This window comes from Phaethon aethereus, assembly GCF_964289735.1.
Source record: "Phaethon aethereus genome assembly, chromosome: W".
Taxonomy (NCBI): Eukaryota; Metazoa; Chordata; class Aves; order Phaethontiformes; family Phaethontidae; genus Phaethon; species Phaethon aethereus.
Window position 1 is genome coordinate 5,128,041 of NC_138581.1, and position 17,080 is coordinate 5,145,120.

Consider the following 17,080-nt stretch of genomic DNA (forward strand, 5'->3'; position numbering starts at 1 on the left):
TGTTGTCACCAGCCAGGCTTAACATAAGCTAAGCTGCAAAAACAGCTCAGGGATAGCATTTGGACCAGAAGGGTCAGGTCTGAGCTTGGGCAGATGGCCGGCTCCATAACTCACCGATGTTTTGAAAAAGCACGACTGGTGTGTAAGTCCGAGTTCACGTAATGGCCATGTATCAACATCAAAATTTGCACCTTCCCCTCATCTACTTCAGCTTTCAATGTCAAGGCCAGGAGCCGCGTGATCCATTCCTCTTGCCCTGGGCAGTGAATACGCAGTGTCAGAGCTCTGCTTACGGATTTATTCCTCTTGCAGAGGAACGGGTCAGCGTACAGGATCCGGGAGCCATGGCTCGGCCATGCTTTCAAGACAGCATCAGCACGGCCTGGATTGGTTTGTACCATTATGTTTTGTATCAAACTATTGAGTTATTAATGTATTGGGATTTCTGCCTCTCTCCTTGCAGTCAACAAATACGTGGTCCGAGTTTTTACTGGCGAAGTTAGCGGCAGTGGCACAGATGCGGATGTCTTCATTAATATCTTCGGTGAGAAAGGAGACACAGGTATTCAAATGCAAATCATTTCCTAAAATATTTCTTCCTGCTCTGCAGGCCTGCGATCTGAACAACACACAGCAGCAATCTGGCAAACGCAGAATAATTTGACTGAGTGAAAGGCACAACAAATGGCAATGTCAGCTCTGGGGGTTCTCGCATCCACGGCTCCTGGAAGCTGCGTCTGCAGAGCAGCAGACGTGGCTGGGCTGTGAGCGTGGCCGTAGTCACCTACCACCAAAAAACCCAGACCCTGGGAAAATGCAGCACAAACCAGCGCAGTAAGTGCCAGTCCGCTGAGGGATCCGACACCATTGTGTTATTTACAGTGCATGCAGCGGTAGCTGCATGTCCCGTCTTTCTGTGTCCCTGGGCAGATAATGCTGTCCCCTCAGTGTGGCACGGGTTGTGGCTGAGCCTGCCTGGACGTTTAGAAAGATAATCTGACCAAGGTTTATATTAGCCCATTTTAAATTAATGGTGGTAGCTCTTCTTTAATTTTTTTTTTTAATGTAAATTGTGCTACGACAGTGGCCTAGGAACTTGAATTTAATTTTTAAAAAATATTTTTAACGGAATAATAATAAAAGATGTGCCCAGACCAAACTCTTTGGGTCACGCCATGGAGAAGAGTGGGCGGAAATTCCTGGAGACCCAGAGAGCAAATATTGTCTCTCTTCCGTGCTGCACCTACCCTGTCAAATTCAATGATATGATGTCTGCCAAGTGTCCTTGAGCAGATTATGAAACCTAGTAGATAGGCCTCATCCTTGATTAATTCTCCAGACTTTTATAAGGGGATTCATCTGATCTTGCTGGAGACGTCTGAAAGCGGGAGTCTGAAACGAAGCTGGTTGTCCCAGGCACTCTGTCATATTCACACAGAGAAATAACCCCCCTAGAAAATGACTGATCCCCTTCTAAGGCAAGGGGGGCGAATTGCCCCCCGGCACCTTCCCCTGCACCGGTGCCTGGGTGGGTTCGGTCCCACTCGCAGCACCGCGCGCACAGGGACCGCGTTGGTCAGCACGTCGATGCTTTTCATAAAGGCGAGCTCTTGTGAGACCGGGAAAAGGCAATACCCCTGGCTGGGTCCTAATTTGAAAATAAATCCTTCCTGTGTGATGCCGCAAAGAATCCTATGCCCTGAAATATCAGATTCTGCAGCTTGTGACCAAAGCTCTTTTTTAAACAGTTTGGAGGTTTTTAAAAACATTAAGAATAAAAGGGAAATGTGTTGGTATGAAGAAAAAAAAAAAAAAAAAAAGATGCAAGAGCCATCTGGATATATATTTCTGAAAACTCCGAGAGCTGTAAGTAACTGTGACATTACAGTGAAAATCCTCGTTTTTTGCGTGCTCAAGAAAAGGTACATTTTTTATTAGAATATAAAGTCCTCTGCCTTTACCTTGAATCCTGATTGCAGAAAGCTGGTACCTGGAGAATATTTGATTCAGTCAGTGGTGACATTCCTAAATATTTCTTCACTTACAAACAGGCGTGTGCCAGTAAGCCTTTCCTCCTCGGTTCTTCTATATTTTTTTTTTCCTTAGGCGTGAGGAAACTGGACAACGACAAAGACAACTTTGAAAAGGGAGCAGAGGACAAATTCACACTCGATGCTCCAAATTTGGGAAGGTTAAGGAAAATTAATATAGGTCACAATAACAAGGGTGGCTCTGCTGGCTGGTTCCTCGCAAAGGTTAGTTGCTCCTGAGATATTTAACATGAGTACGTTGTGGGATCAAAATGTCTCACTTTTTACTCTCTTGGTGGTCTGATGCCAAGAAATGCAAGGACGTTTGCCGAGGATACAGGTTCCTGGTTACTGAGAAAAGCACAAATCAAGTTTTCACCTTTCCAGAAATATCCTCTCCAGCACTTGCTTTCTCTGCAGAGCAAAGGGGGGCTGATGAAGTGCTGGCAGCAGCCTGGTGCATCTAAATCAGCTGCAGCAGATTCGAATCGGGTATTTAGAAAGTGAAGGACACTGGGTTTAGGTAAATTGTCGAGCATCTCAGGCAACTTTGTGGCAGTGAGAAAATCCAGTTGTTAAGACTTGAATTTGCCTGCTTTAATAATATTTCTTATGTCCCAGTCACCGCAGTTTCTTTGACAGATGAGAGGGAATTCTCCAAGCTGGGTCCTCCAAGCCCCCCCTCACTCTGTTGACTTAACTCATTACCAAGACCGTAAAGGTACCGGAATCTAAGAAATATCTGTTGAGTCTGTTCACACTGGAAATTTGCCAAGACTTAGAGCTGGGCCAAATTTAAGTGATCTATCATTGGTACAGCAAAAAGGATATACCTGCCACAAAGATCCTTTTCTTCCACTCCCACTTTTCTCCTCGTTTTAATCTTCTGCTCTAAGGCGTGAAGGTATTGCAGCTTTTAGTGAAATGGTTGAAGGAATATTTTAAAAGGAGAAATTTGTGACTCTCTAATCTCATTTTCTTTCCTCTGCTGGTGTAGTTTAACACAGCTGGCTTTAATCCGCTAAAGATCTGACCCTAAATTTGTAAATCCTAGATAACAGGGTGGTTTGATGTATTATAAATGCAAATACAAGCACAGGCTCTTCCACCATCACCATATGCTGCACTAAAAGTTATGATGGTGGTTGTCCATGAAAAATGCAGAAGATGAAAAACAGAACTGTTGTGCTCCCTGTAACAAACGGGGGGAAAAAAACACAGAAAGGGAACCTCATTCTCACATTGCAGGTGAAGTCTGCACGACGTGATTTTTGATGTTGGTTAGATTGCTTATGTCCCAAAGCCTGAAGTGGTGACTAGCCGCAGCCAACACATTAATCCTATGTTCTGCCACGGGAACCACTGAGATGTTTGTGATTAATTAAAAGGTAACTTTGCCTTGCAAGTTCAGCTGGGAGCTTGGAGGAATGAGCTAAAACATATCCCAGTTGTCTTCTTCTGTTGGTAGATGTTTTTCTCTGATGTGCTCCGATATTTGGGAACTCTAGCGTTGTCACTCCTGGGTGAACCTGCTCAGCATCATTAGAAGTTCTTCTCATATTTCCTGGGTTTTCAGTGTAGCTTATACTCAGAGCTGGTTTTCTACCGCTAAATATATGAATAAAGATATTAACAGGAACCCAAAGAGGATCAGCAGATAGAGGGGAATCTGACTGTCGATATTTCTCCTGGACTTCATGTGTTTTAGTCTCTAACAATCCAGCACAGCACTGCTCTCCCGTGCTGACAATCCCAGCCCCAGCAGACGCTGCTGCCCGCGTCCTCAGGGGTACCACGAAAATCGGTAATGCTACAGGCAGCAGCGCAGCGTGGGATGAGTGACAGGAGGGCAAGCTCTGGTTCCCAAAGAACGGTTTCACAAATCTATCAGAAAGGACAGATTTCAGATCCTCCCTGTTTGCTGTGAAGGCAGAGAAAACTGGAAATTACTTTCTATCCCTGTTAGTGAATTTTCTTTCTCTGAGATACAAGCCACGCAGGCGAGTAGAGATTTTGATTTCTTCTTTTCTGGATGAAAGTCTTCACTACTCTTCACTGCTTGTTTAAAATACTGCAGTAACTATGGCAAGCTTCAGGAACCCAGAAGGTGTTGGTAAGAAACGCCTCAGCAGGAGGTGCAAGAAACTTCAAGTGGGTAATGCTGGCTTAAAGGGGAAGATTGGTCTCGGGCTTGTGTCAGTAGAATATATCTCTAGAGTAGGGCCAAGAGCCAAATCCTTCCAAATTAGAAACTATTCCTACCACAGAGTTTCACGGCTGTCTTTGCAATGGTTCCATCCAGGAGTAACTGAGTGGGACAACATGATATTACCAGGTCACACAAGCTGATCTGATGGTCTTGATTCGTCCTGAAATTCTTTGGTATTATTTTATAAAAAGGCTCTAAAACTGAGAGAGAAAGAAGACAGCCTGTTCCTGAAGCAGAACAAAGAGCTGCCGTTCAGCTGGTGGAGAAGAGTAGCCAGCAAACGGGCTCTGGAGAGAAGGAAGACAGGCCAGCCAGCTGGTCTTCTAGCAGAGACATCTGGTCTCGTACACTGCGAGATACAGATTGAGTTCACTGGATAAAAAAAGAAAAGAAAAAAGCCTGGTTTTTTACTCGCTAATTGTCTGAAATTCTATCAGTACTAATTAGGGAGCAGAGAGGGATCTGCTTGAGTATCGAATATATTAAATATCAGGTGAGAGGGTGTATATTGAGCTTCTGCTCTTCTCTCACCCCTCGTGTAACACCTTTGTTTTTTCCACGTGTATTTTGCAAAGTACTGCTTCTTTTCTCTTAGGTGATCATTGAAGACATTGGCAATAAATGTGTGTACCAGTTCCCAGTCGGACGCTGGTTTGCTTTAGATGAAGATGACGGGAAAATCCAGAGGGACATTCTTGTTGGGGGCACTGAAGCCACAGGTAAAGACATGGACTGAATCCATGGTGAGAAATGCAAAGATACAAAAGCCTAATTGATATTATTAGCCATGTTTTCTTCAGAAGATTGAATGCCTTGCACTCAGGGACACCTGCAGTGGACCATCTGCTGGTGACAGGCAATTTTGTGTGAGGGTCCCTGAACTACCATCACATTTCCCACCTCCACACCTCACTGGTGAAGCTGTGCAGGACCTACACGCTGTTTTATCACCTGACACATTTAGATAAGGGGCTGGTGGGCAAAGGATGAAAGATCTGGCTTGTACTTGAGCAAGTCACTCACCAGCTTTCAGAAAATGTGTTGCTATTTCCACAGTCACCAACTTGCCACACAGGAGTGCATACTGTACTTCAGGCTCTTGGCTGGGGAACTACACATCCTTTTACAAAGCAAGAAAGGCAGTGCTGAGCTCTAAAACTGGCTTTTTGATTTATCCAATGTGGCTAGAGCAGAGACAACCAGAAGTTCTGTCTCTGTTAAAGGAAACCTAGACGTAAATTCAATAAAATAAATTAATACAAGGTAAAAAATTATTTGGATAGTATTCTGCCTATATTTCATAGATTCATAGACTGGTTGGGGTTGGAAGGGATCTTCAATATCACCTAGTTCCAACCCCCATGCCGTGGGCAGGGACACCTTCCGCTAGACCAGGTTGCTCAAAGCCCCATCCAACCTGGCCATGCACGCTTCCAGGGATGGGGCATCCGCAACTTCTCTGGGCAACCTATGCCAGAGTTTCAGCACCCTCATCCTGAAAAATGTCTTCCTTATGTCTAAGGTAAATTTGCCCTCTTTCAGTTTGAAGCCATTACCCCTTGTCCTACCACTACATATCCTTGTAAAAAGTCCCTCTCCAGCTTTCTTGTAGGCCTCCTTCAGGTACTGGCAGGCTGCAGTAAGGTCTCCCCGGAGCCTTCTCTGCTCCAGGCTGAACCCCCCCCCAGCTCTCCCAGCCTGTCCTCCCAGCAGAGGGGTTCCAGCCCTCGGAGCGTTGCTGGGGCCTCCTCTGGCCCCGCTCCAGCAGGTCCATGTCTCTCCTGTGCCGAGGGCTCCAGAGCTGGACGCAGCCCTGCAGGGGGGTCTCCCCAGAGCGGGGCAGAGGGGCAGACCCCCCTCCCCCCCCTCCGGTTCTGCTGGCCACGTGGCTTTGGGTGCAGCCCAGGACACGGTTGGCTTCTGGGCTGGGAGCGCACATTGCCGGCTCCTGTCCAGCTTTTCATCCCCCAGGACCCCCAAGTCCCTCTCGGCAGGGCTGCTCTCCATCCCTTCATCCCCAGCCTGTGCTGATACCGGGGTTTGCCCTGACCCAGGGGCAGGACTTGGCACTTGGCGCTGTTGAACCTCACGAGGTTCTCACGGGCCCACCACTCAAGCCTGTCCAGATCCCTTCCCCTCCAGTGTGTTGACAACAGCACTCAGCTTGGTATCGTTGGAAAACTTGCTGAGGGTGCACTCAGTCCCACTGTCCATGTCACAAACAAAGATGTTAAACAACACCCATTCCAATACTGACCCATGAGGAATGCCACTCGTTCATTAACACTTATTCATTAGCATAAATATAAACACTTTGACTATGCACGTAACAGCTGTTCTTTACTTCATTGCTTCTTGTTTTCAACATCTGCTGTCCTTGTATTCCCCCTGCATGTGCAGGAGGAAAGTGGTCTGGGTGTAGAGTCCTGACTGCAGGATACAGGTTGGGAAAAATTAGGAGAAGACAGGGGAAAAAAAATCCAAAAAAATGCAATTAATTTAATAAAAGCTTCCCTTATTCCTTTACCATTCATGACTCTGCATTTTTTTTCCTGCTCTCATGAGTTTTGTTGAAGATATATGCACAGAAAACATGCTTGAATACAATTGTTAACATAAACTTCAAAGAAGGAGAGGGTTGTTTAGAAAAGAGTGAGTTCAGATGTTTCTACTTTGTCCAAAGTCCCTGTTGACATTTCTGGGTGATTTAAGCAGAGAAAGAACTTAGCTTGGACCTCAAATATTTTATACGTGCTCCCTAAAACACAGCTATAATCACAGAGGTGTCTCCTTATTTGATGCCATGACATAGCCCCAAGATATGCCTGTCAATGAGCCTTCTGAGAAGTAAGACTTGTAGGAAGAAGCGTCATCTTTCTTAGACCAGCAGTTAGAGCTAGAAAAAAACAAGTGAACTTTTATGCATATAGACTTCTTTTCAGAAATATTTTGCTTTCTTCCAGCTGGGCTAATACATCTCCCAAACCTTGTTTTCCCGAGATCTTTAGGCGCTCACAGCGACAGTGAAGGTCCTGCTGGCTTCAGCAGCATTATAGGCTGCTGACCCCAAGTTTCCAGAGTTTTGTGATGCTGCAGAGCTTGCTACCACTGTTTAAAGCAACACCTCTCCGTCCTCTAAACACCCTCTGACATGTCTGGTGCTCGGTACCTCTCAAAATAGAGCGACTGACTTAGTTGCCGATTCCATTTTTTGCCTTTCTTCACCTAACTATCACCACATAGTGATAAAAAAAAAAAAACATACTTTTTTCCATTGGGCCATGCGGCAGAGTTTGTCACCACAAACCTGTTTCTCTCAGACAGTCTGAAGGTTTCTCAGAGGTGTGTGTGGAACAAAAACAAATGAAGCATTACACTGTGTGTAAAAGCTAAAAAGACCAGTGGGAAACCAGTAGAGCCCAGTGTAAATTCAATGAAAATTATTACTCTCGGCCTTTTTTCCTCCCCTGTTTTCTTCCTAACCAAATTCCTGATTCCTTCAGGTATTGTGTACAACGTTGCTGTAGTGACAGGAGATATCAGAGGAGCTGGCACAAACTCCAAGATCCACGTAATCCTCCACGGCTCCAAAGGCTTAAAGAACAGTGGGAAGATTTTCCTGGAAGGAGGTGAATTCGAGCGTGCCAGGACAGATCTCTTTAATGTGGAGATAGCTGCTCTTCTCAGCCCTCTCAGCAGAGTCACCATTGGGCATGATAACTGCGGCGTCAGTTCTGGCTGGTTTTGTGAGAAGGTGAGACTAAGTTGTTTGTAGGCAGCTCTCAGACTATTTCCTATTCAGAACCTGACCCCAACAATGAAATACAGTTAAAAAAAAAAAAAAATTAAAAAATCTGTTTTTATCTGGATGACAATATCCCCAGCTTAGCTAGTCAATATTATACATAATGCATGGTAGTAGCTGATTGCCTCAAAGGCACATTAGATGCATAAATCAATCACTTGCTAATTGGGTTGATTGCCCCTTTGCAGTCACAAAGATAAAGATTATTTTTTGCTCAGCACCAAAAGCACCTTCAGATGTTAGCCCAAGGGGCTGGACAGAAATGCAGTCTCGGGTTGTGCTGAGCATTTCAAAGTTATCATCTGTATTCAGACTTCCCTGAAGTTTTTAGATGCTGCTTTGGAACTCAGGGAAAAAACAGTGGCTGTTATCGGGAGGTAGTGGAGCAGTATGTGATGTGAGATCGTGTATGAGACCAGCAGGGGCTAATGGGAGGGTGGAGAGTGAGGCAGCTGCCTACCCTGAAGCTGGGAGGAAACGTCGTTTTCCTGGAAAGCAAAATCAGCTTCGGATGCATTTGAAGGCTTTTTGTATCTCATGTTTCTTGCAAAACCCTACTGTGCCTTGGCGTGTGCAGGACGTGTGCTGCACACGGACACGACGTTGACTCCTGCAGCCACACTGCCTGTTCCCGTTCCCTTCCTCTGGTAGTGTTTTGCCTCTTCTTGGTTGACCCATTTTGGTGTACTTCTGGAAAAGTGGGAACAGGATGGATGGATCCTAGATCTACTCCAAACTGGGAATCGTGCAACCAGCCCAGTTCATGTTGGCCCAGAAAACCCGATTTTGAGAGCAGGACCAAGATCTCTGGCTCTGTCTTTGCTTCACTTTTCAGTATCAAGGTCCTGTGGACAGCCAGTAACAGAACAGTCAAACTCACCTTCCCAGTCTCTTTTCCTAGGTGGTGGTTTACTGCCCATTCACCGGCATTGAGCAAACCTTCCCATGTGGGAAATGGCTGGATGAAGATGAAGGAGATGGTCTCATTGAGCGGGAGCTCTATGAAATGGTTTCTCTGCGCCAGAGAAGACTCAAAAGTAGGTACAAGTGCCCAGGAGCCTCCTGTGACCCCCCGTGTGAAAGCACCCTGCATGCCACCCATGCGACATGACATGGGTAGACCCATGGTCAAGTGAACTGAGTCCTGCATGAGTTGCGGCTTTGAACAACCTGGTTTGGGGAGTATAAAATGAAACTTTTAAAATATTTTGAAGACTTGAACTCATTTTTTTAAGGGAAGAAATTGGACCTGGCAGCCTTCCTAGGTTCACTGGGCTCAGGCTGCCTCAGGTGCCATCTCACCTTTGCAGAAAAGCCAGGCTACGTTTCTTATCACTACAGAAGCAAAGCTTCCCTGTTCTAGATGGAAACAAAACCTAAATACAATAAAAAGACAAACCTGGGGGAAAACAGGAAGAAAAACCAAACTCTTCCCTCTAGCTTCAACATTTTTACTCTTGGCCTTAGAGGAAAAAAACAGCTCTTAGTCCTGTCCAGCTGCCAAACGTGCCTCCCGAGGCACATGAGCACTGCACGTGAAGCCTCCTCTCTAGAGGGAGGCCGGCCGGCAGCGTAGCGGCGCGTCCATCCGTCCGCGCGCGGCTCCAGCGCCCAGCCTCGCTGGCTGGATCTGCACCAAGACGGACCGCTGCCGTCTTGCCTGCGCCAGCCTGTACATGAAAGCGGAATGCTTTAATTAAGATAATAGGTACAGTTTAATCCGAATGCTTCGGGTGGGCTCCTGCTTAAACAGCAGTTCATTTAAATAAGCTTTATCTAAACGTTAGTCAGTGTTATACCCACACTGTGCCTCTCACTCGCTCCATTTAACTAAAGCATCTGCAACCTTTAACCCTCTATTATCAGCTCTGATTGTTATTGACAGGCTAATCCCCCGCTGCTGCAGTGCAGGAGATAGAGAGCATTAGCCTTGAGAAATCCGTGACCTTTAGCTGCCGGATTACAGAAGCAGAAGACCTGGAGTCAGAAAAGACCTATTATGTCAGCTCGCCTATCTCCCCGTGCGTGCAGGGCTGCCCCTTCCTGCAGAGCTGACCGAAGCTCGGTTCAACCTCGCGTTGGGTATCCATGGCGAAATGGCTCCCGGCGCAGCCTTTGCAAGCCGTTCCCCCAGCCGACTGCAGCTCGATGCGTAGCTTGTATTTATTCCTGGTCTTTTTTAAATTTTTTTCCCCCTTATCTCAAACATTATCCTGGAAACTGTTGTGTCAAGTCTAGCACTCCCTGGTGTTTGTGCCCTGGGGAATATTTGTTCTGGCTCCGAGAATTTCCAAACTGCCCGGATCCCTTGATGTGAAGCGGGAGGAAAGAGGGGCACGTGCCCAGCGAGGATGATGACGGGTGTTTGGGGAAATGCCTGGTGTCCCCCAGCAGCCGCAGACCTAGCTCACCCACCTTTCCCCCTGCGTGGTTTCTCCCTGACAGCCTCTGTCAGCATTTAATCCTGGTACCAGTTCCCCGGTCCCCCTCCCCGCCCGCGTCGCTCCTTCCCTGCCGCGGGAGGCCGGGGGGGCCAAACCAGGCAGCCGAGGGACGCCCTGGTGTCCGAAGCGCCCGTGCTCCTTTCCCCGGGGGGAGCAGGCTGCTGTATGGCCTGCCACGTGCCAACCTGCCTTGGCTCGGTTTCTGCTCGGATAAAGCGTGCTGGTCCTTTTCAGAAGGGAGCGGCCATCAACGTTTTGTATATTATTAAACAAAGGGCAAAACTTTTTCTAAAAGAGAGTTTCCTTTCCCCCTCATTTTTTTTTAATAGCGGTTGCTCGCCTCTTTTTTACAGTTAAATGCTGAGTAGGTCAGTAAAAATCTAATTTATATGCATGTCACTGTATTTTTATATTCATTCTGAGCTCTGAAGGTCAAGCCGTGCTTATGTGGGCTGGGGCATGCCGAAAGGTTTAGCAATTCTTTCATTAGGATTTGTTAATAATTCAGCTGATGCTTGAGTTGGGAAAGAAACCCGTTCCCTCTCCTGTAGGTGCTGCAAGGCCTGCAGAAGTGAAACATGTTATTATCAATAAAGAATGCAGATGAGGGGCTCTTTAGAGAAAATGCTGTCACCTTTACATACGCAACCATCGTCTGATATGAAAACCAATGTAAAGCTGCTGCAGGTGGGCTGCTCTTACGGTTAAAATGTTGGGTGAAGACTCAAGAGACAGAAATTCAGTTTGTAGCTTTGCCGCAACCTTTGGGCATGTCACTTGGAGTAACGCATGTGCTAACTGAAGTCAGGTGAGATTGAGGCATTTAAAGATGTTTAAAACTTTTGAAAAGTATCTTTAGATTGCTCTGAGCATTTTTGCCCCACATGATGCGGCCTGGCTAGAGATACCTGAACGGGCTCCAAACCAGGATGCCTGAGCGTTGTGCCGGTCCTGCAAGAGGCATAAGTGGGGTAATTAGCTTCAGGAAGGCTCATTAGTTCAGGGTAAAGACTCATTAGCTCAGCCTGGAGCAGAGAAGGCTTTGGGGAGACCTTACTGCAGCTGCCAGGACTGAAAGGGGATCTATAGGAAAGATGGGGACAGACTTTTTGGCAGGGCCTGTAGCGACAGGACAAGGGGTGATGGTTTTAAACTAAAAGAGGGCAGATTCAGACTAGATAGAAGTAAGAAATTTTTCACACTGAGGGTGGTGAGCCCCTGGCCCAGGTTGCCCAGAGAGGTGGTGGATGCCCCATCCCTGGAAACATCCCAGGTCAGGCTGGACGGGGCCCTGAGCAACCTGCTCTGGTTGCAGATGTCCCTGCTCACTGCAGGGGGTTGGACTGAATGGCCTTGAAAGGTCCCTTTCAAGCCAAAGATTCTATAAAGTGATATGTGGCTGTGTCCATCTCCTCCTTGTTCCAGACACAGATCATCTGCAGCAAGTTTTAGGAGCTACCTGGAGCTGCATTGCGCCATATGCAAGTACCTGGAAACTGTTTCTCATTGACAAAAAGAAAGCTGACAGTATTTCCCTGGCTTTAAAATGATCTTTGAAGCTAGAATTTTAGGTGTTGGAGAAGTATATTGAAACTACAGAGATGGAGCACATCCCTGGATTACCCTGTTAGTAATGTATGACACAGTAGAATATGGTTCACCTGGAAATTGGTGACTTATGGTTTTAATTTTAAATGGAAACACAGAATTATATTTCCAGACAATCTTATTCTTGTATGTCTTATAGCAGCTGATATGTTTGTGCAGAAAAAGATAAAATATCCTGGTCTTCTTTCGCACCATCCTGCCCTCTCTACCACCAGGGGAAAGAATGAAAATTATGTTTTTTACCAGGACACTTTTAAAAATTACTTTTTAAACAAAATGTCTTGAACTTTTCTTTGTAGAAAGCCCCTGGTCTCTGTGGATTTGGACAAGTGATATTAAGAATGCAGGGACAGACGCCACCATCTTCTTCCAGATTTATGGAGACAAGGGGAAGTCAGATGAGATGAAACTGGACAACAATTCAGACAACTTCGAAACTGGACAGACTGACAAGTTCATGGTATGAATCTTGTGCTAGTGGTAAATTTGTCTTGGTATTGTTTTCCAGGGCATTAGCTTTAGCCCTGTACAGAAAATCACCAGCATGAGATCTTTACCTCAATAGATTCTTCTGAAGCAGAGGTGAAGTCATCCAGTTTGGTGGCACTGCAAATGATTTCCCTACCTGTGGATCTGGCTCGTCTTCTCCAAGCACCAGCTGGTGCTCCTGGGTGCTCGGGGGTGACGACTTCAAGTCATGGTGGTAATAAGTACCACATCTGCTTTGTGGGTCCTGAAGCAGATAGTCTTCCCCTCAGGCACTACCCCACTCACATTATAGACTGCTCCACCCACTTAGACCATGCCTCTCTAAAGGAAATACAGCTAATAATTTACCTATTTTTTCCCCCGGTGCCAAAATGGGTATTGGCTATTTACAGGAGAATTAGCAGCGGTGTTTCCTCTCATCAGTGATCTGGTCTCCAGTCTCCTTGGATGTGAGCCTCCATGTATGTTTAGGGCTGAGCTCAAACAGCACGTTGGGTTTGGAGGCTGGGGAGGGTCTTCTTGTGTTTAGGAACAAATATATTTAGAAGTTAACTGGGGACTGGTCACAGAAATATTGAGAAACAAAGGATTTTAACGCATGGCTGTAACCAAAACACGTACCCCTTTTGCACCAGCAGCCGTAATGCCTTCTGGAGGAAGCATGGCTGTGCTTTGCAGACCCTGTTTGAGAAAGGGCTGAAGCTTGACAACTGGCCTTAGTTCTTACTGGGAGGAACATTTTCAAGGAGTTCTCATGATCAGAAGTGTTTGGATTCAACTTATATGTTCTCTTCTGCTGAAAAGAGAAGCATCAAGCTGTCTTTGCAGAGTAGGGTTTATTACTTTTAAAGAACATAATTGTTTTCTATTTTAGTTTTTGATTCCTCTCTGATTTGGCTCTTAAAAGATGTTGAGAGGTGTCCTTTGTGTGCGTGCTTTGCTGCCTTACAGAAATAGATAACGGTGTGGTTTTCTTCCCCTCTATAGATCGAGCTCCCTGATCTGGGTACATTTTATAAGCTTCGGATATGGCATGAGAAAAGAAATCCCTTTGCTGGCTGGCATCTGAATAAGGTGAGGGGACAGCAAGGGAAGGTTGAAAAGCCAAGACTGGTCACAGAGGTGTGTCACTATGTTCCCCAGCTGGAAGTGTGATGTGCAGTGGTCAGAGGTGCCTCCCGCTCCAGACAGCACTGGCCAAGGGGTGGACATGAGAGTCCTACATGAAAGCGGGATGTGAAGAGAGCACATTGTAGTGTTTGCAAAAGTATGTGGGGAGAGAAGGCTTCATTGCATGTTTTTCGGGAGGAAATTCCTTCTCCTTCCTGTCTCTCTCAGTTCAGCCCAGCTCAGAGCCATGGTAAATGGCAGCTCCCAAGATCCCAGATCGATGATGAAAAGCACGTTTCCCCATCCTTCCACCATCAGACCACTGCAGTCCCCCCTCACTGCTATCAGGGGGGGTTCCCTTTCTCTTCAGAAGCTTCTTACTCTTAGCCATAGTTACTATACAGAGAGGCAAACCCACTCCTTCTATGGCCTATTTAGGCTGGTCATAACAAAAAACTGATTGTGGTAGCGACCTGTTGTACAGTGGAGTACAACCTGCCCTGAAGGGCTGCCACCGCGTTGCAGGAGGCGGACACTTGCAGACTGGAGGAGCCCATGGAGACTGTGCAGAAGAGAGCAGCGTTGAGCTGTTTGGGAAATAAAGCGTGATCCCCTTCATCTTCGGCCGCTTTGTTCCTTTGTTCCACCAGCAATGATTACCATGCTGTCAGCCCTCGCCTGGGTCTACAAGGCAGCAAGTTCATCTCTAAGCTTCACCCATATTCTTGCAGAGCTTGGGACATGTTCTCTGCACTTAACCAAAACATATGCTTTGCTCCACAGCCATAAATAACTGTGATGATAAATCACAATTTACCACTCACAGACTTTTCTTGTGTGTCTCTGATGTGCTTGGACAGATCCTGCTCTCCTGCGTTGTCAGGGAGCTGTGAAAGCATACACAGCCAAAGGCCCCTCCAGTGGGGAGAGGGCATCAAGTGGTGTTCACCATATGGTGGGAGAAGGTGTCTGGCTGTGGTCTTTATCAAAAAGAGAGTGCTGGTCAGACTTTGGGCCACTGCAATCACCTCTTTTAATTTGTTCACAGATGATGAGCAAGAATGTTTAGGCCTTCCATAGCTATACATTTCCCTGGGGTATCTTTTTTTCCTGCACAAAAATTGTGTTCAGGGAGGACAAGAGGGATCTGACAGTGTGTGTAGGATTCACCTTGGGCCAAACTGTCTAAGCAAGCCTGGAGAAGATGCATGAAATCAATCTGCCCGTATACAGCCAGGCTGTTTTCCAGACGCATCAGGCTCAGGGCACATGAATCCCATCGCTTGTGCATCCATTTTAGCATCTAGGAACTTAGATGAAGCCTAAGTTCCATTTAGCCTTAACATGCTTTGTTCCTGACATTTCACATCAGGCTTGCGTCATGTTGGGGCAGACTTCCATTTTCTATTGCAAGAACACAAGAACAGCCATAGTGGTCAGGCCAGGAGTACATCTAGCCCAACATCCTCTCTCCTGTGTCACGTAAGTGCATGATTAGAGAACAGTAAGAAAAGGACAAGCACTTATGATACTTCCCACTAATATTCTTCCAGCTTTCAACTATTTCCAGTTGGAGACTTAGTTCCTGAATAGATCTACTAAACAGGAAGCATTTAGGAGGTTTCTCTTGCATTTATTTGTTTAAAAGTTCCAGTCTCCCCTTGAACAATAAAACTTTTAGTGACCGTAATAGCGTTTGGCAAGGACGTCACAGGTTGACTGTGAACTTTTGTTTGCTTTGAACTTTGCTCTACAAGCATCATTTGATGCCCTGTATTTCTTGTAGCAGTAGGGTGAATAGTTGACCTCCCTCTGCTTTCTCCATACCACCTGTGATTTTGTAGACCTTCATCATACCCTCTCTTCACTCACTTCTCCAGCCATCTGCAGAGCCTTACCTTACTTGCTTATTGCTCCTTTGGAAGCTACTGCAGATCTCTGCGCATTCTTGTTGCCGTTTTCTGGGTGTTTTCTAAATATGCCATGCACTTTTTTTGAGCTGTGGGGACCAGGAGTGCAAGAACCATCCATGATTTGCCCTGTGGATTTATACAGTGGTATATGACGAGCAGTTACTAAGAGCCACGGTATCCATCAAAACTTCCACAACACCATGGAGCTCTTGGAGAAAGGAGGAATGAAAAGCCATCGGCTATGACAGACTTTGCTCTGTGCATCACTGCAGTGCGCGAATCTGAAAGAAGGTCTTGTTATTAATGCGTGTTATTTCTCTGCTGCTACCTACTCGTGCTTCTCAGGCAAAAAACCTGTCAGGAGCTTGTTGCTTTTTTGTCTTTAAACCTCTGAACTCACGCAGTGTTTTGCTTTAATGAAGGTAACTCTGCTGAAAACGCTGACAAAAGAAAAATACTCGTTCAACTGTGGCCGCTGGCTAGATATAAATGAAGATGACAATGAGATCGTGCGGGAGCTCCCTGCGGAGGGATCTCTAGTGACTGAAGTCATGCCAGGTGAGAGCCACGGGCTCCGTGCAGGGGCTCACTTAGGACCTGAATAGAAAGAAACCCTCTTTGTGGAAGGTATGCACAGGCAGACCGATGCAATTCAATTAGTTTCTCTTTCTGGCACTTTCTCTCTGCAGTATTTTCTGTGTGCATCATTAGCTGCGCGAAGCCTCAGAAATCCCAGTCTCTTATTCTGAGCAGATTTCTCTGTGGTGGGAGATGGGAGAGATCTGTCCGCAGCACAATTGTTTCCAGAGCTGTATTTTTTTTTTCAAACTTGTATTTTTTCCAGTCTCCCTTAAAATGTGAAATGCCAGGTTTGAAGGGTTGTTGATGTAAAGCAAGCTTAGCTGAAATGCAATCTAAAATTTAGCAATTATTTTGGGGCTTTAAAGTTTTATTTAATTATATGCACATTTACGCAGCGATATGTATAACAGTATAGGAAGTTGCACAGAACAGTTGTGCAAGAGCATAGGCATCCTCACAGTACGTGTGAGCAATCTGAAATACTTACTGGGTTAACTATGGTTGCACTGGATGTTTAATTAAGGAAAGCCACAGAACTTGTGTTGGCTTCTTTAAGTGGCCACTTCCGTCTTGACTTTGTGTCACAAGAATTAAATGTACATGGAGGGAGAATTTTGGAGAGCAGACTATCTCAAGGTGGCCATCGGGATTTTTTTCTTATTTCCACCAAAGCACCCAGTGGGGCTCCACACTCTGTAGATCACAAGTCCCCTGGTTTCTGAAATTTCTGATGAACTCGGTGATCTGCATGCAGCTGAGCAGTTCCTCAGAAGTGGAAGAGTAATTGTAATTGCAGATGTTATTAAAATGTAAATAAACTTGGTTTTGAAATGTATTTTTAATCAACCATGGAGAGGGCTGCTTGAGTTCAAATGCAGGCACTTTTCCGT

The 17,080-nt window shown here is 45.9% G+C and overlaps 1 protein-coding gene across 1 annotated transcript in view; it reads left to right on the forward strand.

The window, feature by feature from the left end:
- LOC309415119 (lipoxygenase homology domain-containing protein 1-like) overlaps positions 1-17,080 on the forward strand; it is a gene marked incomplete at both ends in the record, with an annotated part of 135,085 nt that overhangs the window by 27,313 nt on the left and 90,692 nt on the right. Inside the window, 8 exons of the mRNA XM_082012567.1 lie at positions 464-562; positions 2,107-2,255; positions 4,835-4,958; positions 7,743-7,993; positions 8,946-9,081; positions 12,396-12,556; positions 13,573-13,659; positions 16,031-16,166. Coding sequence (XP_081868693.1) covers positions 464-562; positions 2,107-2,255; positions 4,835-4,958; positions 7,743-7,993; positions 8,946-9,081; positions 12,396-12,556; positions 13,573-13,659; positions 16,031-16,166 — 1,143 coding nt within the window. The remainder of the gene's footprint in view (positions 1-463; positions 563-2,106; positions 2,256-4,834; positions 4,959-7,742; positions 7,994-8,945; positions 9,082-12,395; positions 12,557-13,572; positions 13,660-16,030; positions 16,167-17,080) is intronic.